Here is a 24,201-nt window from a genome sequence, read left to right on the forward strand (position 1 = left end):
AGCTTGGTCCCGGTTCATAGGGTGGGTTTTTCCTCCTTTTCTTCCCCTGCTCAGGCTTCGGTATCAGGGAGAGGGCGACCTTCGGGCGGCCTACTCATATGGGTTGCAGCCTCTTTAGATTGCAGAGTAGTGGAGTTCCCCACAGGTTGCCCGGACATTCAGAACATTACCCTAATAGATCCAAGGGGAAGAACTGTTCTGAATATCTATAACATTTACGCCCGGGGAACCAAGGGTGGGAGGAAGTCTTCTGTAATATCTCTCCTCGAGTCCCTGTTAAAAAACACCCCTCATAAGACACGTACACTGGTGGCGGGTGACATGAACTGTACGTTCGAGCCCCTGGGCTCGGACGTCGCCACCGATCAGGACGAGGATGATGCTAGGTTGGGGATTCCGGTTTTGGATATCCCTCCGATCAGAAGATGGACTGAAGTGGCGCTCCAGATATACTCCCTGAGCCTGGAATTTAATTTAAGGGCAGCCAATGGGAGGACAACCTCAGATAGGGGGGGTGCACACACGTATAATAGGCCTGGACACACCTCTAGGTTGGATTATATCCTAATAGATGTGTGTCTATGGTCCTTTGTAAAAGACATGCAGGTGGTACATACGACGGAGAGTGATCACAATTCCCTCTCCCTGAGTATGGATCAGTGGTGGCGCCCCCTAATGAAGGACAACATTTACCCGGTCGCCGTACCCCCGGATCTGTCCGAAGTCTCCCATTGTGGCAGACGAATAAAATGGGCAAAATTGATTCTCTCTGAGGGAAAGGTAGGGGAAATCTTAACCCTCTTAAATCAAGTGGTAACAGATCTTAGAAACCCATTAGAGGGGGCAGGTAGAGCGAGTGGACTTTTCCCCTCCCTGGTTGAAGCCTTATCTAGTGTGTTTTCATCCCATCCTATCAACTTGGGAAAAAAAACATTTAGAAAACCTGCTGAGGGTTGGTACACCAAAAAATGTAGTTCTTATAAGGCCAAACTAGTTGAGGCAGTTAAACGCAAATCCCGTAGTGAGATACAGGAAACAAGGAAGGCCTATAATAAATCCCTTAAGATTGCTAGGCAGGAGTGGGAAGACAAATTTTGGGAGGACCTACTTCAGGCTAGTAAGGGTAGGGATTCTAGGGCCTTTTGGAATCTCATAGGCACACGAAATAAACCAGATGCATCTGTGAGACCCTGCAATATCCCCCCGCAACATTGGGTAAACCACTTCGGGTCCCTTTACCTCCCCCCAGAAGGGGAATTAAATGCTGGGAGGGAATTTAGATTAGCAGTTGTCCCCCATGCATACGATTTCTTCACTCCCTTAGAGATTGAGGGGGTCATAGGATGGGTGGCCCCGCGCAAAGCACCGGGTCCAGATGGTCTCCCTGGGGATCTTATGAAGGCTTACCCAGTAAAATGGGGTAGGATCATTGCCGCCCTCCTAAATGACATCATGATGGGAGGGGCAGTGCCTGAATCCTGGAAGGGGGCGGTGGTAGTCCCGATCTACAAAAAAGGGTGTAGGGAAACCCCGGGAAACTACCGCCCCATAAGCCTGATAGACTCCACCCAAAAGATAGCTGGTAAAGCTGTCCTTGGAAGGATCTTACATTGGGTGGAGGAAAACAAAATCCTATCAGAATTCCAGGCAGGTTTCCGGGCTGGTATGGGGACCATTGAGCAGGTGTTTAGGTTAGCTCTCCTGGGGTGGAAGGTTGTTGATCTGGGCAAAGGCAGTCTTTATTTGGCTTTTATAGACTTGAAGACTGCCTTTGACCTAGTCCCCCGGGAAGAGCTCTGGAGGGTACTCAATGAGTTGGGAATACCTCCTTACATCTTGTCCCTTCTCATTAGTCTCCATGACCATACCTTTGCGCAGGTCCGCTGGGGCAAAGACGGAGAACTCACTGAGAGGATCCCAGTGTCAAGGGGTGTTAGACAGGGATGCGTCTTGGCGCCCACCCTATTCTCACTTTATGTGAATGGGGTGGTAAAACATCTGCAAAAAGAACCAGCCGACGCCCCCTGTCTCGGAGGAGTCCGTATCCCCACATTGCTTTTTGCGGACGACACGCTTTTGATCTCCAAGACCCCCCAAGGCCTGCAGAAATTGCTAACGCGTTTCCAGGAGTTTTGCGCTGCTAAAGGGTTAATTATAAACGTGGCCAAAACAAAATACCTAGTCCTAAATCCTCCCAGGAAACTTGGCCGTTCACCTACACTCAACTCAGTGGCCTTAGAGAAAGTAGCCGAATTCGATTACCTCGGTATTCGGATTACGGATAGGATGTCCTGGGCAAACCACATTGAGAAAATGGTCCTAAATCACAGAAGAGTAGGAGGAGCACTTGTGAGGGAGTTTTTGGCCTCACCTAGGAGATCGCTTTCCCCAGTAATTGACATCTACAAGGCTAAAGTAGTGACATCAGCCTTGTATGGGGCTGAGCTGTGGGGCCACTGCCGATTGGATGCCCTAGCGATAGCGGAGACCAAGCTCCTAAAATCTATTATTTCCATTCCTCTGAGCACGCCATCTGTACCAGTGCTGTTGGACACGGGCTGTAAGAGCATCCAAGATCAGGCTCAGCTTCGCCCTCTCCTATTGTGGACACGAATCTGGAGGGGTGAGGACTTAAAATCCTACGCCGATGGTTTGGGGGAAATAATGAGTTTGGGGGGTTGGGCCAAGATCAGATGGCTGAGCGAAACCAAGAAGCTCCTGGAGAAGATTGGTCTTGGGGATTGTTGGACTTCACGCACAGCCCCTCCTAAAGAAGCTGTTAAAGCGCTCTTTTGGAAGTGGACGGCGGAGCGCTTAATCACAAACTCGAAGCACTGCAAGTCCACGGTCTCATTTTTACAAACTAAAGACACTGTGGCCTTTGAACCCTATTTGGACCTGATCACACTCCCATTTGACCGTGCCCTGTATTTTAAATTTAGAGTTGGATCCCTCCCGCTAGGAGCTGTGGTATCAAACTGGACATCAGTGGCCCGTGCCTCCCCGTATTGTGCTTGTTGCCCGAACAGGGTTGAGTCTATTGTGCATGTTCTATTTGAATGTCCGGATTATGCCAGGCCCCGGAGGTATTGGTTGAAACCCCTCTTCCAAATCTTGGGTACTCGTAGCCACCTAGTCGCCTTGCGCATTTTAATTACTGACACTTCCCCCCCCATTGTGTGCGGAATTGCTAAATTTTTAAAACAGTTTTGGCTTATTCGATGTAAGAGACTGTCAGTAGCGATTTAATTCTTTTCTTAGCTAAGTTATTTATCGGGCGCTTTATGTCCTTTTATTCGTTTTAAATGGGTTCTTATACTGACTTCTTAAAGCTATGTCTTTTGTATTTTGTATTGATGTTTTGTATATGTGCTTATAAGATATCTTGCATATCGAATAAAAGCTTATGACTGTGATATTAGAGTTAAAGAATACAATTTGATGTACAACTTACCTATAACATTGGATGATATTACTTTCTCACCCTCAGCCCAATTTAAATTCCAAGGAGCGCAAAGCGTTTTAGAATTGAACATGAACACGGAAGTAAGCCAAATAACTCTTAGCAATGACAATAATAAACAATTCATCAAAACACTACAAAGCTTTAAGAACGAGGAATAAGGGACGCTATGAGAAAGACAGCCACAGGAGAAAAAATATTTTGCAGCAATATCTTCTAAATGCACAAAGGCCTATAAGTCAGGAAGAGAGCATCCAGTATTTTCCAACAAAAAGGAATTAATCAGCCAGAAAGTGGCAAACAATTCACTGGCAAAATTCGAATAATAGAGTCTGCACTGAGTGGGTGATAATCGTGTACAGAAACAAACAAAAAATCGCACCAGAGGCGTTTTAAGTCATGGCCAAGGGCAGGCCCCCACCTTCAAAGGAGCCCCTTGGAAAAGTGAACTTTCTCTCCTTGACCTCTGTCCATTCTATTTCTCTATCTGAACATCTTCCCCTCTCTCTCTCTCTTTCTCTCTCTCTCTCTCTCTCTCTCTTGAGAAATGTATCACCTGAAATGCGCTTAGCCTAGTTCCAGAAAAAACTAGAAGGGCATCTTTTGGCAGTCAGATAATGCTAACTGCTGGTCAGGAGCTTGATTAGGTGATGTCTGAATTGGTAAAAACCAATCGGGAACCTGTCTGTGTGGTACATAGACTGTTTCCAGAAAGACTCCGCTAGCATTCAAAGAGACATGAGACGCTTAGATAGACATGCTTAAAGCAGAGCACATATAGAGATGAAGAACCGAGAGAAATGCTTGCTTCATTGTGTGGACTGGTGGGCCTTTTGAATTGCATCCGTGATTAGGCATCAAGAATTTGCTTGACATACTAATAATGTATGTATATATTAATAATCTTCGATTATGAATTTATATGTAAGATAGGAAGCTACAGAAACAACTTGAAAAGTTATAAGAACCAAGCAGATGAATAGATGAAATTCTAAGACAAAATTTAACAAAGTTTTTCAAGAAAGAACATATGTCTCACGGAGAGCTCAGTATGCTTGAATCCAATGGTCACGAACCTGCAAATATATTTTCCAAACAATATAGCTCTATTGCCGTTATGATTGAATAGCCATTTCGCACAAATAATACAAAGGCGTTGATGAACAGCTGGGATGGATGAAAAATAATGAATTTCCAGTTCAGTTGAAAACTAATATTTAATATGAAAAGAATGCAATCTGTCCCACAGCGGTGGTATTTTATTGTGACCAACATAAAAAGTAGAGGATCCTGCAGTGATTTATATTGCCAAAGCTTATGAACTATAAGAACAAAAGGTAAACACTCCCCTTTCTTAACTTGAACCAGCAAATGCAGGTTTAGAGGCTTAGCATCACTGCATGGGGTGCTTTGTGATTTTGTCTTGTTTCTTTTTAATTACTGCATTAAAACTGTTGTCTAACCAAGGACAGCATTTTATTATACAAGTAATTCGTAGAATGACATTAAGGGCTAAATTATGGGTTAAATGAATCCGTGCTGCAGGGAGAAACCGCCCAATCCACCTGATGTTAAGAGGCCCTTTGTTCCTGTGTCTGACATTACTGATCGCACAAACCAAAGGTGGGCTACCACATGCTGATCTGCGCCTGTAAAACCACAATTTGTCACAGACAGAACTAGAGGCTCAGGCTGATCCCCCCACACACCCCCCCCACTATGCTGAGAGAGAACACAATCCCTCCAACCACCACCAGTCCTGGAGAATCCCGAGATGCCCCATACCCTCCTGCTTTGTAGCCTCCACAAAAAGGTGAGCCACCACATAAGGGTGGGCGAAGTCGGCGGAGTACCACTACGCAGACTGTGAAACTCTGCTCTGTAATTCTATTCTGTCTCATCTCAATTAATAAAACAGAAACCTCACATACCTTTGGTAAAACAACAAGTGACTCTATCTTTACATGCTAAAATGCACATAGTCATCTCACAAAAGTGAAAATATAGCAAGCAGTGAGAGAGGTGATGATTTTGGGGACCTCCCTAACCTAGGGAGAGAACCAAGCAGGGGGCTTGAACACAAAGAGCACATCATGCTAAACGATGCATTGGTAGTCCAATGCTCCTAGGACCAACCCAAGCACAGTTATGGGCAAAAATACAATCCCAACCAAAGGCACTGCAAAGCATTATGGGAAGAGATTCTAGAGTGCAATGATTATTAGAGGAATGCTTGCAATAAATCTAACCATTGGCATTCGCCCCAGTAGCATTCTAACCCAATGTTCTTTTGCCCACTATGCCACCTCAGTTTAGAACCAACCATATGCAATCGCTTTTGACCCTGCTCCATTAGAAACACTCCAGTCCAAACTGCCAGGCCAGGTCCTCCTTGAAATGAACACAAGCACCCCCAAGACTGTGTTCATCCTGATTGCGGCTCATCAGTTGGATGTAGCTTGATTAGAGTGACAGAGTGAGCACGAGACCCACATTTGGGCATAACTTGTTCCTCAGGGAGGTGCATCAAACACACAACAGGTGATCAAAGGAATGCCTGGAATAGGTATAACTATTGGCAATTGTTCGGGGTAGCATTCCAACCCACCATGCCACCTTAATTTGGACCCAGCCATATACACCTCCATCTTGACCCTACTCCATTAGCAACAATGGGTGAAACCAGTCTCGGGATGCTTGTGTTCCTGTACTGGGCGGTTCTGGCTTGGCAGTTCGGGCTAGACTGTTCCTATTGGAGCTATTCCACTCATGAGATGTGTGGAAATATTATCTGCAATGCAATGTTTAGGTTTTTTATTTAAAATAATCTTTATTGAATTTTAAAGCTTCAGGGCTCCTGGAAGTCAGTAGTACAGAAACATTTGTGAATTCGTTTTATTGCTCGACTTACATTATTTGTATTAGAATGATCAACGCTTTTGTATTTCAAGGGATCTATGTTTTGGAGTGTTGAATGAGTCCAGATTGTTTCTCTAAGTTAGCATAAACTAAGATAAAGTGGGGAAAATTAGATTTTTAGAGGTGTAGAGAGAGAGAGAGAGAGGAGAGAGAGAGAGAGAGAGAGAGAGAGAGAGAGAGAGAGAGAGAGGAGCATAGATTGGGGACCATGTTGGGAGGTGCAGTGAGGGGGGTAGGACCTGATGCATTTCCTATTCAGATAGTAGCTTGTTTATTGTGGGTGTTTCATGAGTGTTTTTAAGAAGCATGGATGATGTGGGTATTTATGGAGGTTTAGGCGAGTTAACAAATGTATCTAGTTTGATATGGCTTTGTTTAGGTAGGAATTTAGGGAGTTTTCAGCGCCTCTTGTAAATTGGGCCCGGGCCCACCATGCATGAATGCATTAGCAGTTGAATTATTTCCAATCCAATAAGATGGATTTGATGCCTATGTTTACTAAGATGTCAATTAAGTCAATATCATTTTTGCAAGTGCTTTGTTAATGTGTGAGGGGAAAGTATAGTATGGAGGCTAAGTCAGTGGACCAAAAAATGTTTGATATATGGTAGGCAGGCCACAATCTGAATGGGTTAGAGGCAAAGCAATTGTTGGGATTTGTTAGTCTAAACCAAATATTTTCTGAGTTTACAGAGAGATTTCTTTTTGGGTTATGTTCCTTGAGAATATACTTCCATTTCATGTGTACATCACTTGTTGGTTTTGATTTTAGGTTGACATGTTTTAGAAGCTTTTTTAAAGCCTCCTTTTGTGTTTTTCTTAATAACAGTGGGAAGATTAGACTCAAGAGGGGATCTGTTTTTGGGCAAAGCACTTTTTTGTGGAATATATAGAAGTCAATTTCTTTTAGGATTTGCTTAACCCCTTCCATGCGCATGACGAGCTGAGCTCGTCATGAGTTGCGCCGCTCGCATGCTCATGACGAGCTCAGCTCGTCATGTAACGCGGCTTTTCGCAAAAAGCCGCACAGCGCAAAAATAGCGGCCGCACGCATGCGGTTAAATGAGGAGAAAGGGACAGGGTCAATTTTGGGCCCTTTGTACTTGACTAGTTGTATTCCTTTAGCAGGCATCTTTTTGGCAAAGAGAGATTTACCTCTGATTCTGGTGTTGTGGTTGTGCCAAAAGGAGGCTAACGAGGGTTTCATATTATTATTGAGTTTATTATCTAAGAAGCAGAGTGCAAGCACAGTGCTTATAAGTATGACTGATGAATGTCCTGAAAAATTTTTTTTTACTGTCATGAGTTAGATTAGAGTGAGTAGGTAGACCATATCTGGTTAAATTTCAGCCATATATGAGGATTTAACGCTATCCTTTTTAGAAGTTAATGAGTGGAGAGACCATTATTTTATTAGTCTCGACACTTTTCCACCAAGCGATATATTTATGAGACCAGGGGCCATCTTGCATACTGTGCCCCTGTGGTGCAACAAGTGTGTGCACCCATTTTCTGCACCCCCTAATCATAGTTTTATTACAGAAGTGGCCACTGATGTTTGTGTTGCCTCTTCTTTAATAAATACAGCACCCTTGCTATCTTAAAGGGGTGTACCCTCCCTAACATAGGGCTATACTCTCATGTTAATGAGTGAAAGTTTGCCTCAGTGCCCCTGCCATATGATGTATTGTATTGCGACTTACATAGCGCACGTATCACCCGAAGGCATCAAGGCGCTTGCCTTGGGAACCCGTCCTGGCTTTTTCCTGTGAGATAACCCCTACTGGGTATCCCCAGTGTGAAAGCCAGGCATCCCGCAGCGGGTGGGCCGCCGTAGTGGAGATTAAGCAACTATTGCCCAGAGTTGCAGCGTGGGACCCCATAATTAGAATAGGCACCGAGGCGAGAATTATCGAGTCCGTGGACATTTTTGGGCTCAGGACCCTGCCGCGTCGGGAATTGAACCCTGGTCCCGGGCCAGACCTCTGCATCAGGGTCTGCCGCTCTAATCAGTGAGCCACACTCCTCCTCCCATGATGGACACAGGCACAGTAGCAAAGAGACTGTGAATCAAGGGTGCCCTCTGAAAGGGGTGCCATGGACCCCCAAAGTATCCACCTGCGGGTAGAAGTAGTCACTCACTGCACCCGTCTGCAGAGGGAGCTCTATTCTCTTTTTAAAGTGCTGCCTTTCCTATGAGATGCAGACCAGGTGCTTCAATCAGCCGGTCCATCTTCAACTAATGCATTGCCCCCAGGGCAATGTGAGTTCACATGTGCCCTGGAAACTTATTATCAGTAATAGGTCTCACTGTCCCCGTTTCCATCCGGTGTGCATAGTTAAAAGTGAGCCGCAAACTGGGACAGTGCGCCCTGAATGTGATAAGGCTCAGTTGTCTAAAAGGTTTTTGATAGTGTTGTTTGTTTTTGTTTGATTTCATAGCTTCCTTAACACCTTAGTACATTCCAATTTTAGGCTTGTGTTGCTAATTAGACAGCTATTACATAGCTTGGTAAGGGAGAGTATTTCAGTTTTTTTCCCTAATTTAGGGACCTTTGCGTAATACTCTATTGTATCAAGTATTGCGGAATTGCATCTTCAGCTTTTTCAGAGAAGATTGAAACATAAAAACATTATCAGTATAGGCTGCCATCTTCAACGTATCAAATTTAAATGGGATACATACAATTTTGTTCAGTCTTATTGCAGTCAATAATAGAGTCCAGTGTAAGAATAAAGAGTGAGGGGGAAAGGGCAACCGTACCTCCTGCCTTGTTATAATTGGAAGCTATTAGAAAGGCATCCATTGACATTTATTGATGTACAGGAGTTGTTGTAGGAGTCTAGGACAATGAGAGTAAATGTATCCCACAAATAGAATTTGTCAAGCACTACATGCAGGAAAGTCCAGGAGACTTTGTCAAAGGCTTTCTCTGCATCCAGTGCCATTCCTAACATAGGAGTATGTGCCGAAATCATATTGCAAATTAGATTGCAATATGGTTGCGTGGAATGCAGAATATGTGGTTGTCCTACCAGTGAAGTGAGAAAGCTGGTGAACAGAATGACAGTGAGGGTGAACAACATGCCATACTGTTATCTTACCATCTTGCCATTTTGCCAATTTACCTCGGCCTAAGTGTTTAACCAAAGTCTTAAGTCTTAAACAGCATAGCAGAAGATGGCTTGACCACTTTGATATATTTTCACCTTTTAATGGCCAATCCCCGTTGGCCGCCAAAAGTGTGGCAGGGTATGCTTAGACGTGAGTCCCTTGCTCACTTTGCCACTGGATTAAAGCAAGCTGGGCTGAAGAAGGCTGTATTGCCAGAAACCGGTCCTCGGAAGCTTGTTTCCGGTCCAGGGAAGGCATGGCTTGGCAGTTCGGGCTGGACTGTTCCCATGAGGCACAGGGTCAGACTGATTTGCATATAGCCATGTCTGAACTGGGGTGGCAGAGTGGGCTTAAGAATGGTGATGGATTAAACCCAGATCTTTTGACTGGGTGGGAGTGTTTGATTGGTTCAGATGCTCCGTCCATCACCACCCCCTTTTGTACCAATCCCCGTTAAAGGCATTGATTATTATGTTTTTCTGAATATTAGTGCCACATCCATTTCAGCTATGGCATCCACTCAAATCTTGTATATTTACCGATGTCTATACTAGAATTCTAATTCTAAGTTACTTTTTTGTAGTTCTCATTGCCACTCGGTCTTTAAAGGACAGTGAATGTTATTTATGTGCTGTTGCCACACAAATTCTAGTTCTGTGTGCATTTATAATATTTCAGGAAAAGTTGTCATCTATATAAGAGTTGTATTTTATTCTGAATTGTACCATAACCTGATCATATGGAAATCAGTTTGCCACATTCTAATGTCTGTCTTGCACCAGGTAAAATTGCCATAAAATGAAATGCTATTAATAATAAAATGTAGGGGAAGAAGTGACCTCATGGTTGAAGGGTGCTGGTGAGTGAAATTTAACAGTGTCCGGCACATTAGCAATTTTCCCCAGAACAATGACCAGCCTAAGCACAAATTGCCTTCAAGGGCAAGCATAAAAAACAGAATGGAGAGATGTCTGACAGATGCCACGTGGCTGCATCTACATTTCGAGGCCTTCAAATATTCCGGGCCTTTAAGTCAAAAGCCCTTTCCAGTCGGTGGGCACAAGACTACAAAAGGTGCCCATTATAACTATGTGGTAAAACATACAGCAACCAAAATGTATTTGTAAATATTATGACTCCTCCCAATGATGCCACATAATTTGGCATGGCAAAGATGGAAAGGTGCTCTGTAGATGAACTCCAACAGTTATTGAAAGGTATGAGTATACCTGCCTTTAGAAACATTTCATGCTCCATGTGTGAAAAGATCTGGCTTCTGTCTTTAAGTAGAACAGCCTAAACTATGTTTTACTACAATAGTGTTTGCAACCAAACTCGTGGTCTATAATTTGATTACGAAATTGTTTTATGAAATCTTATACTTTTTAAAGTACTGTTCTATTTCACAATTTGAATGTCAGGTTCTTGGTAATTATTTGCTTTTTCTAATGCGGTAAACAATATGTCAAAACCACATCACCGAAAGCCTGAGTAGTTAGTGGCTTTCGGACTTCGATAGCGGGGGCGGGGGTAGTGTACTCTACAGCTTTTTTTAGATAGCACACATTACTCTTGATTCCCCTCTAACCCAGCAGGCTGTCTACCTACTAGGAATGTGCTAGTCAGTTTCGGGGCTTAGATTTAAAAAAATGTCTTCTCTGGTTTGATAGTTGCCAGTAAGCCTTTTGGTGTGAGCAGTGAAAGATTTACATTTTTTGCGGTATACAATCTTTTTAACCTGAGCATGGATACATGACATGGAAGAAAATGTAAGCATGTGAATTGTTGAATGCACCTACCTATCTGTTATTGTTTCCCGAAGTCCACTTGCCACTCCTTTAACCACTGTGCTTGCTTTTGGTGTCAGCACCACTTGTGATATAAAAAATGTGCCTTTCCTCCTTCTTTCAGTTATCGATGCTTGAAGAAACTGAATCAGTTTTTCTGTGTCTGTTGTGTTCGCCCAAGGAGCTGGCATCATTTGACCGGGCCAAAGGAAGGATACTTCGAGTGCTACTGGGCTATGATAAAAAACCAAAATTTGGTAATCTTTCTCCCACAGATATTGAAGACTTACTTCTTGAGCAAATATGGCAGGACACATTTTGTCCCCAAATGTGTCTTTAAGCATTTGAACAAGGTTCTCATGATGATACTTCTGCATCCCGTAGAAGTGGTTAAAGTCCAGAAAGATCACCTCCTTGTGGTGGTTAGTGAGAAATGCATTGATCTCCTCCAGGCCCTCATTGACTTTGGCACTAAATAAACCATGAGCAAAATAGAGTTCATTATCAGGGTCTCTAGGCTTGGTAGAAATCCGAAGGTCAAAATAACGTATCCCTGCCTCTAACTGGCTGGTGAAGGTCATTGTCTGCGTTGCTAACCACTTTCTCATGAGCTTTTTGGCAACCGTCCCAAAAACAGACACAAAGTTTTGGACAGTTTCTGGTTGTTCTGGTCCCACGGGAGATGCTTCATCAATATAGAAACTGAAGGAATCATGAGACCCTACAAGACAAAAGGAAAATATGTACTTTTCTGTTGTACAGAAACATTGTAAAACTAAACATATCTATGTCTTGATAGGCAAAAAGACCAACAATTAACAACACACATAACTACGTTCAAGGATTTAAGGAAAAGCAACATTCCCATTCAACGTGCATAGTTGTTTTAGTTTTGTACTTTTATTTTGACATTATTTTGGTGACTTTCCAACAGTATTACAGAGGTTTATACACTATAATAGGTTGCAATACATGAAAAGTAGTTATCTTCAAAATCTTACAAAAGATGATAAATGCCTCTGCGGGCATTTATCATCTAATTTGGTGCTGCTGAAAATATTTTAGTTAGCCTGAGCATAGGTAATTCATATTGTTTAATCTCATTTGTGATATATTTTCTGTGGAATAGCCTTAAGTCTTTTCATATTGACTGTCATGACAGCTATCTGAGATGGTAATCACAGACCAAAAGAGTAACTGGAATGATTCACCACTGGCTGAAGCAGAATGATGCAGCCATAATGTTACATGTAGTGTAATACCAACCCTCTCAAATAAATCTATGAAAGTTTCCCTACGAGGCATTTTATGAATGTTGAAAGTTTATGGGGAGTTCTCTAATCGTATAATCGATTTTGGCCAAAGTTTGAGTTAATTTACAAGCACATAACACCAGCTCATCCTTTCACTCTCAAAATACCCAACCAACACAAGAGCCAACATTCACATGTCTATGACGAGCATCGCTAACTGCCTGAAGCTCAACATGGACCAAACGGAAGTGCTGATCTTCGGCAACAACACCATTCCTTGGAATGATCCTTGTTTGTCCTTGGTACTAGGATTATCATCCAAAGTGACCGGCCACACTACGCCAGGAACCTTGGTATAATCCTAAACAGCAAACTGACCATGATGTCCCAGATCTACGCATCACTCTGCCTGCATTTTGCACACTTCACAGGTTAAGGGAAGGCTTCAGATGGATCCCCTTGAAGACCAGGCGTACCGTCACTCAAGCCTTAATTACCAGACAATGGCAACGCACTCTATGCCAGGATCACCACACACCTTCTGAAGAGACTCCAGACCATACAGAAGTCCGCTGACAGACTCACTCTCAACCTCCCCAGATGGACCCATATCACCCCCCACCTCAGAAAACTCCACTGGCTCCCAATACAGAAGAAATGCCAATTCAAGCTGATGATCCACTCCTACAAAGCCCTGAACAACTAAAGAGCAACCTACATCAACCATCGTCTGAATTTCCATCACCCCACTGTACAGCTACGCTATGCCTCCCTCTCACTTGCCCACATCCACCGATGCAACAGCGGAGGATGCACCTTCTCCTAACCATCAGTAAAAACATGGAATGACCTCCCTCTGCAGCTACAGATCTCCACCTATTTACTGGAATTACGGAGAGCACTCAAGACCTGGTTGTTAAGCTGAGTCACCTAAACCATCATGATCCTCACACGACTGGATACCCTCTTAGGGGGTTTATCCGGACTATATAAATCCACTTGATTGATTGATTTATTTATTAAGGTGGCTTGTAATTTAATTAATTGAAATGTTATCAATTATAATAATCCATAATACACCTTTCACTACTATTTTAATGTCTTGGTCTCTTGTTCCTTCTCATGGAAGAAATTCGCAGACGGTAGATATGGAAAAGAAATAAGGGCACAAGTATACAAATTGTATTTTTGTGTAATTCCATTATTCAATCAGTGTGTTATAGGCTCCTTGACACACTTGCAGGCGTTGTCATGTGTGATAACATGGAGATATATCACTGCTTTCCTGTACGGATCTCCAGCAGTGGAGTCAATGAACAGTGAGCAATAATTGTCTCACTAATAATAGGCTCAATACTCACGGGTAATATTGTAGAATAAATGGAAATGAAAAGCTAGTACTTTATATAAACCATTTACAGTTCTACACAGTCACTTACATTTCATGCTTGGTTTTGGCTTTAGCACTATGCTCTGCGATATAACAGCCTAAATATATCACATTATTACAGTAGAGTTCTAATGTAATTTTCTTACTACAGGTGCCTATTGATGTCACAAGTAGGCTAGAATATCCTGTGGTTGTGTGCTTCAACATATCACTTATAAGATAACACCCAATCCTAACCAATTAGAATACTGCAAAGTCCAAGGCATTACATGGCCACATAGAGGCACTCCAAGATCACCTGCAATATTTGCATTGATTATATTCTATGATTCTTCAAATACACATATTTTGCAATAATGGCATTTCTTCTCAGTGATTCTTGAAATGCTAAATAGGGTAGGGAAGGCTAACCAAACCTGTGCATTCTTTCAAACAACTATCACAAAGTGAATTTATGAATCTTGTCAAAGCAAGCAGGCCTGCCGGCTGCCCTTCTGCCCTTGTCCACTTCAAATCTAATTTAATAAATATTATTTTAACTATCTCTGCTGCCACACCAGTCAGAAGAACCATGAATAATTCTTAAACTACAGGAATCTTTCAAGAACACCTAAAATAGGTGTACATGCGCCCATTAATAAAAAAAGAAAACCTGGATCCACATGACCCAAACAACTACAGATCGATTGCAAAACTGTCCTTTCCTGGGCAAACTGACCGAATCCTGTGGGGATTGGAATTTTGCCAAAGTGGCTCTTTTATATCAAAGGAGATCTTTCTCTCTGTAGTAATTACATCCACCATACTTGTCTAATTTATGTAAAGTGAACCATATTAGGAAAAGTAAATAGTAGGTGCAGAAGGTGGGTGCATAATATATGCCTTCTTTTGTTTGCACAGACAGGACAAAGAGAGTAAACCAATGAAGGCCTCAAGGTACATGATAGGAGAGGCAAAGCAATATTGTGCATAAATATTAGAATATCACATACAGAAATGTCATGTGATATAAATATTGTTATGTCATGTAAATTTGTTGAGCACATTTGCCACCAATGAGGGTATCCAGGCACTTGAGCATATATGCAGGTCAAGCAACACTAGGAGTGGGTAATTTGAAGGTTAATGCAGGGTTAGTTAAAGAGCGACGTCTTCAGCTTCTTGCTAATGTTGAGTAGTAAAAAATAGGTCATTCCACATCATTCCATGTCTTGGTGTTGATGTAGGAAAAAGGATGACTTCCCAGTTCTGCTTTTGTGGGTGCATGGGATATGTTCAAGAGAGAGAGAGAGAGAGAGAGAGAGAGAGAGATGTAGATTGTAGTTGTCTGGTGGTTTGGAAGACGTTTAGGCAGTGGTTGAAGTAGGCAAGTCCAATGTTGTGGTTGGCCTTGAATGCATGCGTGAGCAGTATAAATTGGAAGCATTTCTGGATGGGTAGCCAGTGGAGCTAAGTGAGGTGAGGTGACATGTGGGTGCGGTGATGGAGGTTCCAGATGAGTCTGGCTGCCGAGTTCTGAATGGTCTAGCGTCTCTGTGTGAGAAGGGTTGGGATTCTGGCATAAAGTGCATTGCCATAGTCCAGCCTGCTCATGAGGAGGGCTTGAGTAACAGTGCATCTGGTTGTTTGGAGTAGGCACTTGAAGATCATATTTAGCATTTGTAAGATGAGGAAGTAAGAGGTGCTGACGACATTCACATGAGGTGCCTTGTGAGTTTATTGTCCAGAATGAGTCCTAGGTTTCTGGTTGCTCCGATGGGATTGGCATATGTCCTAGTTCTGCTGACCACCAGGAGGAGTCCCATAGTGAGTTATTTTTCCAAAGATCAGAACTTCTGTTTTGTCTGTGTTGAGCTTCAGGCTGTTCCGTTTCATCCAGTGTGCCACACTGGTCATGCAGTTTATGTTGTTTTTTTCTGGTGGTGTTGGCAGGGTCCGTCAGAGAAGCGATGAGCATCGTCAGGATAGGATATGATGTAGAACACGTTGGTGCTGATGATGCCTGTGAGGGGTGCCATGTAGATGTTGAAGAGTGTTGAGCTGAGAGATGATCCTTGTGGGACTCTGCAGATTCGTTTGTTAGCTTCTGAAGTGTTTAGTGGGAGCCTGGCCCTCTGTGTTCTGCCTGTAAGGAAGGAGCCTATCTACTTTGGAGCTCATGTGGAAATCTGTGGTGAGATCTAGCAGGATGAGAGCTGAGGTGCCTCTGTGGTCCATGATGGTCCAGATGTCCTTGATGGCCTCAATGAAGGCAGTTTCTGTGCTGTCGTTGCTGCAGAAAGTTGAATGGATGCAGTCCAGTAGTTGGTGATATTCTAGGTATCAGGAGAGTTGTTTGTTGATCACCTTCTACAGGAGTTTGGCGAGTAAAGGTAGTAGTGGGATGTGTCGTTAGTTGCTGAGTTTGATTGGGTTGGTCGATGGTTTCTTCAGGAGGGCGTTGACTTCTGTGAGCTTCCAGTTAACCGAGAAGGGTTGTGCATTTTATTGATGTATTGATGATGGATGTGAGCGTGGAGTTGATTGTGGATCCTCCTAAGTTGGAGATGTGGTTGGGGCCTGGATCTGTGGGGGCTCCTGAGTAAATGGATTTCCTGATTGTGGCAGTGTTCTCGCTGGTGAGTGGTTTCCAGTCAGTTTGGAGATTGGCATCTCTTATGGTGGTGGGTTATTGGTTGATGATGTCTTCTGGGTTCGGCTGGGGGTTAACGTTCCTGTAGATGTTTGTGATTTTGTTTGTGGAGGAAGTTGGAGAGTTCGCTCAAGAGTGTGGGAAGGTGCAATGGTGTTGGTAGTGACTGCGGGGTTGGAGAATACTTCGACAATGGTGAAAAGACTAACAAAAATAAATGTGTCTGTCTGAAACTAAACTGGTGCTCATGTGAAGTGCTCTGATACCCGATAACTTCTGGTCAAGTTCGTGCTATATAAAACTCTAAAAACAACTTTGGAGTTGTTTCTCTGATTTAGTGGCGGTAGTGTCTGAGCACAGCTTTCTATGTGTTACTGGCAGTAGTGTCCTGGCTGTTTCTCCATTACCATTCCAGTTGTCCCAGCAGGTTTAGGTAGTCAATTATTAACCTTGTGTTTGCCTTGTTCATCCTAAGTTGGCAGGGTGGGCCTAGACGTGGCCCCATTACTCACTTTCCCACTGGATGCAAACTAGCCTGGCTGATGAGGCGTGTTAACCAGAAACTGGTCCCAGGATGTTTGTTTCTGGTTCACGGAAAACCTGGCTTGGCAGTTTGGGCTGGACTGTTCCCATGAGGCACAGGGTCAAGACTGATTTGCATATAGCTGGGTCTGAACTGAGGTGGCGAAGTAAGCTAAGGAACGATGATGGATTCAACCCAGATCTGTGACTGGGGGTGAGTGTCTGAAAAGTTTCAGCTCTCCGTCCATCATCTCCTTGTGTTTGGTTTGTTCACCATAAGTTGGCAGGGTATGGCCGGACGTGGGTCCCTTGCTCACTTTGCCACTGGGTTCAAGCTAGCCTGGCTGATGAGGGGTTTTACCCAGAAACTGGTCCTAGGATGCTTGTCTCCAGTTCAGGGAAGACCTGGCTTAGTAGTTCAGGCTGGACTGTTCCCATGAGGCTCAGGGTCAAGACTGATTTGCACATAGCTGGGTCTGAATTGAGGTGGTGAAGTGAGCTAAAGAATGATGATGGATTCAACCCAGATCTGTTACTGTGGTTGAGTGTCTGAAAAGTTTAAGCGCTCTGTCCATCCTCTCCTTGTATTTGCTTTGTACGCCCAAGGTGGCAGGGTATGCCCAGAGGTGGGTCCCTTGCTCACTTTGCAACTGGATTCAAGCTAGCCTGGCTGATGAGGGGTATTAACCAGAAACCGGCCCCAGGATGTTTGTTTCGTGTTCAGGGAAAGCCTGGCTTGTCAGTTTTGGCTGGACTGTTCCCATGAAGCACCGGGTCAAGACTGATTTGCATATAGCTGGGTCTGAACTTGGGTGGCAAAGTGAGCTAAAGAACAATGATGGATTCAACCCAGATCTCTGACTGGGGGTGAGTGTCTGAAAAGTTTCAGCGCTCAGTCCATCATCTCCTTTTGTTTGCTTTGTTCACCCTAATTTGGCAGGGTATGACCAGACTTGGGTCCCTTGCTCACTTTGCCACTGGATTCAAGCTAGCCTGGTTGATGAGGGGTTTTACCCAGAAACCGGTCCCAATAGGCTTGTTTCCGGTTCAAGGAAGACCTGGCTTGGCAGTTCGGACTGGACTGTTGCCATGAGGCACAGGGTCAAGACTGATTTCGATATAGCTGCGTCTGAACTGAGGTGGTGAAGTGAGCTAAAGAATGATGATGTATTCAACCCAGATCTGTTACTGGGGCGAGTGTATGAAAAGTGTCAGCGTTCCGTCCATCCTATCCTTATATTTGCTTGTACACCCTAAGTTGGCAGGGTATGCCCAGATGTGGATCCCTTGATCACTTTGCCACTGGATTCAAGCTAGCCTGGCTGATGAGGAGTGTTACCCTGAAACCAGTCCCAAGATGCTTGTTTCCGGTTCAGGGATGAACTGGCTTGGCACTTCAGGCTAGACTGTTGCCATGAGGCACAGCGTCAAGACTGATTTGCCTATAGCTGGGTCTGAACTGAGGTGGTGAAGTGAGCTAAAGTACGATGATGTATTCAACCCAGATCTGTGACTGAGGGCGAGTGTCTGAAACTTTTCAGTGCTCCGTCCATCATCTTATTGTGTATGCTTTGTTGACCCTAAGCTGGCAGGGTATGCCCAGACGTGGATCCCTTGCTCACTTTGACACTCGATTCAAGTGAGCCTGGCTGATGGGGGTGTTACCCCGGAAACCAGTCCGAGGATGATTGTTTCCAGTTCAGGGAAGACCTGGCTTGGCGGTTCAGACTGGACTCTTCCCATTAGGCACTGGGTCATTTTTGATTTGCACATAGCTGGGTCTGAACTGAGGCGGCGCAGTGAGCTAAAGAATGATGATGTATTCAACCTAGATCTGTGAGTGTGAGTGAGTGTCTGAAAAGTTTCAGTGCTCCATCCATCTTCTCCTTGTATTTGCTTTGTTCACCCTAAGTTGGTAGAGTATGCCCAGACGTGGATCCTTTGTTCACTTTGCAACTGGATTCAAGCTAGCCTGGCTGATGAGACGTGTTACCCCAAAACGAGTCACAGGATGTTTGTTTCCAGTTTAGGGATGACCTGGCTTGGCCGTTCCGGCTGGACTGTTCCATGAGGCACAGCGTCAAGACTGATTTGCCTACAGTTGGGTCTGAACTGAGGTGGTGAAGTGAGCTAAAGAACGATGATGGATTCAACCCAGATCTGTGACTGCGGGTGAGTGTCTGAAACTTTTCAGTGCTCTGTCCATCATCTTCTTGTGTTTGCTTTGTTCGCCCTAAGTTGGCAGGGTATGCCCATAAGCGGGTTCCTTGCTCACTTTGCCCCTGGATTCAGGCTAGCCTGGCTGATGAGGGGTGTTATCCTGAAACCGGTCCCAGGATACTTGTTAGCAGTTCAGGGAAGACCTTGCTTGGCAGTTCAGGCTGTACTTTCCCATGAGGCACTGTGTCAAGTCTTATTTTTCCATAGCTGGGTCTGAACTGAGGTGGCGAAGTGAGCTAAAGAGCGATGATGGATTCAACCCAGATCTGTGACTGGGGTGAATGTGTGAAAAGATTCAGGTCTCCGTCCATCATCTCCTTGTGTATGCATTGTTCACCTTAAGTTGGCAGGGTGTGCCCAGACATGGTTCCTAGCTCACTTTGTCACTGGATTCATGCTAGCCTGGGTTATGAGGGGTGTTATCCCCAAACTGGTCCCAGGATGCTTGTTTCCAGTTGAAGGAAGACCTGGCTTGGCAGTTCGGGCTGGTCTGGTCCCATGAGGCACAGGGTCAAGACTGGTTTGCATATAGCTATGTCTGAACTGAGGTGGTGAAGTGAGCTAAAGACCGATGATGAATTCAACCGAGATCTGTGACTGGGGGTGAGTGTCTGAAAAGTTTCAGCGCTCTGTCCATCATCTCCTTGTCTTTGCTTTGTTTGCCGTAAGTTGGCAGGGAATGCCCAGACGTGGATCCCTTGCTCAATTTGCCACTGGATTCAATCTAGCCTGGCTGATGAGGGGTGTTATCCCTAAACCGGTCTGGGGATGCTTGCTTCCTGTTCAGTAAAGACCTGGCTTGGTAGTTCAGGCTGGGCTGTTCCCATGAGGCACTGGGTCACGTCTGATTTGCACATAGCAGGGTCTGAACTGAGGTGGCGAAGTGAGCTAATGAATGATGATGGAGTCAACCTAGATCTGTGACTGGGGTGAATGTGTGAAAAGATTCAGGTCTCCGTCCATCATCTCCTTGTGTATGCATTGATCACCTTAAATTGGCAGGGTGTGCCCAGACATGGTTCCTAGCTCACTTTGTCACTGGATTCATGCTAGCCTGGCTTATGAGGGGTGTTATCCCAAAACTGGTCCCAGGATGCTTGTTTCCAGTTGAAGGAAGACCTGGCTTGGCAGTTCGGGCTGGTCTGTTCCCATGAGGCACAGGGTCAAGACTGGTTTGCATATAGCTATGTCTGAACTGAGGTGGTGAAGTGAGCTAAAGACCGATGATGAATTCAACCGAGATCTGTGACTGGGGGTGAGTGTCTGAAAAGTTTCAGCGCTCTGTCCATCATCTCCTTGTGTTTGCTTTGTTTGCCGTAAGTTGGCAGGGAATGCCCAGACGTGGATCCCTTGCTCAATTTGCCACTGGATTCAATCTAGCCTGGCTGATGAGGGGTGTTATCCCTAAACCGGTCGGGGGATGCTTGCTTCCTGTTCAGTAAAGACCTGGCATGGTAGTTCAGGCTGGGCTGTTCCCATGAGGCACTGGGTCACGTCTGATTTGCACATAGCAGGGTCTGAACTGAGGTGGCGAAGTGAGCTAATGAATGATGATAGAGTCAACCTAGATCTGTGACTGGGGTGAATGTGTGAAAAGATTCAGGTCTCCGTCCATCATCTCCTTGTGTATGCATTGTTCACCTTAAGTTGGCAGGGTGTGCCCAGACATGGTTCCTAGCTCACTTTGTCACTGGATTCATGCTAGCCTGGCTTATGAGGGGTGTTATCCCCAAACTGGTCCCAGGATGCTTGTTTCCAGTTGAAGGAAGACCTGGCTTGGCAGTTCGGGCTGGTCTGTTCCCATGAGGCACAGGGTCAAGACTGGTTTGCATATAGCTATGTCTGAACTGAGGTGGTGAAGTGAGCTAAAGACCGATGATGAATTCAACCGAGATCTGTGACTGGGGGTGAGTGTCTGAAAAGTTTCAGCGCTCTGTCCATCATCTCCTTGTGTTTGCTTTGTTTGCCGCAAGTTGGCAGGGAATGCCCAGACGTGGATCCCTTGCTCAATTTGCCACTGGATTCAATCTAGCCTGGCTGATGAGGGGTGTTATCCCTAAACCGGTCTGGGGATGCTTGCTTCCTGTTCAGTAAAGACCTGGCTTGGTAGTTCAGGCTGGGCTGTTCCCATGAGGCACTGGGTCACGTCTGATTTGCACATAGCAGGGTCTGAACTGAGGTGGCGAAGTGAGCTAATGAATGATGATGGAGTCAACCTAGATCTGTGACTGGGGTGAATGTGTGAAAAAATTCAGGTCTCCGTCCATCATCTCCTTGTGTATGCATTGTTCACCTTAAGTTGGCAGGGTGTGCCCAGACATGGTTCCTAGCTCACTTTGTCACTGGATTCATGCTAGCCTGGCTTATGGGGGGTGTTATCCCAAAACTGGTCCCAGGATGCTTGTTTCGAGTTGAAGGAAGACCTGGCTTGGCAGTTCGGGCTGGTCGGTTCCCATGAGGCACAGGGTCAAGACTGGTTTGCATATAGCTATGTCTGAACTGAGGTGGTGAAGTGAGCTAAAGACCGATGATGAATTCAACCGCGATCTGTGACTGGGGGTGAGTGTCTGAAAAGTTTCAGCGCTCTGTCCATCATCTCCTTGTGTTTGCTTTGTTTGCCGTAAGTTGGAAGGGAATGCCCAGACGTGGATCCCTTGCTCAATTTGCCACTGGATTCAATCTAGCCTGGCTGATGAGGGGTGTTATCCCTAAACCGGTCTGGGGATGCTTGCTTCCTGTTCAGTAAAGACCTGGCTTGGTAGTTCAGGTTGGGCTGTTCCCATGAGGCACTGGGTCACGTCTGATTTGCACATAGCAGGGTCTGAACTGAGGTGGCGAAGTGAGCTAATGAATGATGATGGAGTCAACCTAGATCTGTGACTGGGGTGAATGTGTGAAAAGATTCAGGTCTCCGTCCATCATCTCCTTGTGTATGCATTTTTCACCTTAAGTTGGCAGGGTGTGCCCAGACATGGTTCCTAGCTCACTTTGTCACTGGATTCATGCTAGCCTGGCTTATGAGGGGTGTTATCCCAAAACTGGTCCCAGGATGCTTGTTTCCAGTTGAAGGAAGACCTAGCTTGGCAGTTCGGGCTGGTCTGTTCCCATGAGGCACAGGGTCAAGACTGGTTTGCATATAGCTATGTCTGAACTGAGGTGGTGAAGTGAGCTAAAGACCGATGATGAATTCAACCGAGATCTGTGACTGGGGGTGAGTGTCTGAAAAGTTTCAGCGCTCTGTCCATCATCTCCTTGTGTTTGCTTTGTTTGCCGTAAGTTGGCAGGGAATGCCCAGACGTGGATCCCTTGCTCAATTTGCCACTGGATTCAATCTAGCCTGGCTGATGAGGAGTGTTATCCCTAAAACGGTCTGGGGATGCTTGCTTCCTGTTCAGTAAAGACCTGGCTTGGTAGTTCAGGCTGGGCTGTTCCCATGAGGCACTGGGTCACGTCTGATTTGCACATAGCAGGGTCTGAACTGAGGTGGCGACGTGAGCTAATGAATGATGAGGGAGTCAACCTAGATCTGTGACTGGGGTGAGTGTCTGAAAAGTTTCAGCGCTCCATCCATCCTCTCCTTGCATTTTGTTTGTTTGCCCTAAGTTGGCAAGGTATGCCCAGACGTGGAGCCCTTGCTCACTTTGCCACTGGATTCAAGCTAGCCTGGCTGATGAGGGGTGTTACCCCTAAACCGGTCCTAGGATGTTTGTTTCCAGTTCAGGGATGATCTGGCTTGGCAGTTCGGACTACACTGTTCCCATGAGGCATAGGGTCAAGATTGATTTGCATATAGCTCGGTCTTAACTGAGTTGGCCAAGTGAGCTAAAGAACGATGATGGATTCAACCCTAATCTGTGACTGGGGGTGAGTGTCTGAAAAGTTTCAGCGCTCCGTCCATCATTTCCTTGTGTTCGCTTTGTTCTCTTATTAACGCCAGTAGAGTCTTGTGTGTTTGCACATTAAACCCAGGCCTACTAAATTTAACAATGCTTGCTTCACTTTGCACCAGTCGACATGCAATTTTATTGCTCTGGACTTGTAGGAAGGTTCTGTTTTTCTAAATCACTTATATTATTGCATATAGCTCAAACAATTTCACGAAATGAATAAATCAAGTTTAGGAGTAAACATAACACACCCATATAAAATATCTCTAACAAGCTATGAATTCGCTCTGTGCATGCAAATACTAAAAGGAATATTGTTGACAGGAAATATATGAAAGCGCTGGACAAAAGTATTTGAAATCTACATTTTCCAATGCAAAATAAACTTCCAGTAAAATTAACCTACTGAAAATGCAATCGTGAGATGTTGCTTGTTCTCTACCAAGGAGTTGAATGGTAGTTTTGAAAAATATATTACAGGAAATGGCCAGGGGCTGAGAAAAAGGTTCTTCAGGTGAGACCGCCCTTCGTTGATACAATAGGGAGCGAGCTCAGCTAAGGGGTCTCTAAGACGACTGTAGATTTTTCGGTTTCGCTGCAGTGTCTGTGCTGTTTGAAGTTATTCTGTAGATACTGGAACATGCTTTTGTCTGCTGACCTTCTCTGAGCCCTATCATGCTGAAAGGGGCTGTCTATGGACTGCTAGGCACGCCAGTCTAAGGAAGCACCCTGCTGGAAGATGAGAGTCTGCAGCACAAAAGACTGGAAGGAACAGTCCACATGGCTTTGTTATTATACGTTTTAACTTGCCTACACTCTGCTGTCCAGACTATCCTACGAGACAAAGATACATGTTATGGTCTTTAAACAGGTTTGTTTCTCAACTCCTCAGGTGATTGATCTATGTTAGAAAGAACTATGTCAGAAGGAGCAATGAAAGTCAATGGAAGTAACTAATTATAGGATTCAGCTGTATATACAGACAATTGTTAATGATCAAAAATGCTTTCTAG

The 24,201-nt window shown here is 44.7% G+C and overlaps 1 protein-coding gene across 1 annotated transcript in view; it reads right to left on the reverse strand.

Moving 5' to 3' along the window:
• Positions 1–24,201, reverse strand: part of PLCXD3 (phosphatidylinositol specific phospholipase C X domain containing 3) — a 685,801-nt gene that overhangs the window by 267,462 nt on the left and 394,138 nt on the right. The window contains exon 2 of the mRNA XM_078675008.1: positions 11,297–12,005. Coding sequence (XP_078531134.1) covers positions 11,297–12,005 — 709 coding nt within the window. The remainder of the gene's footprint in view (positions 1–11,296; positions 12,006–24,201) is intronic.

The sequence above is a fragment of the Lissotriton helveticus genome, chromosome 2_1 (assembly GCF_964261635.1).
Source record: "Lissotriton helveticus chromosome 2_1, aLisHel1.1, whole genome shotgun sequence".
Taxonomy (NCBI): Eukaryota; Metazoa; Chordata; class Amphibia; order Caudata; family Salamandridae; genus Lissotriton; species Lissotriton helveticus.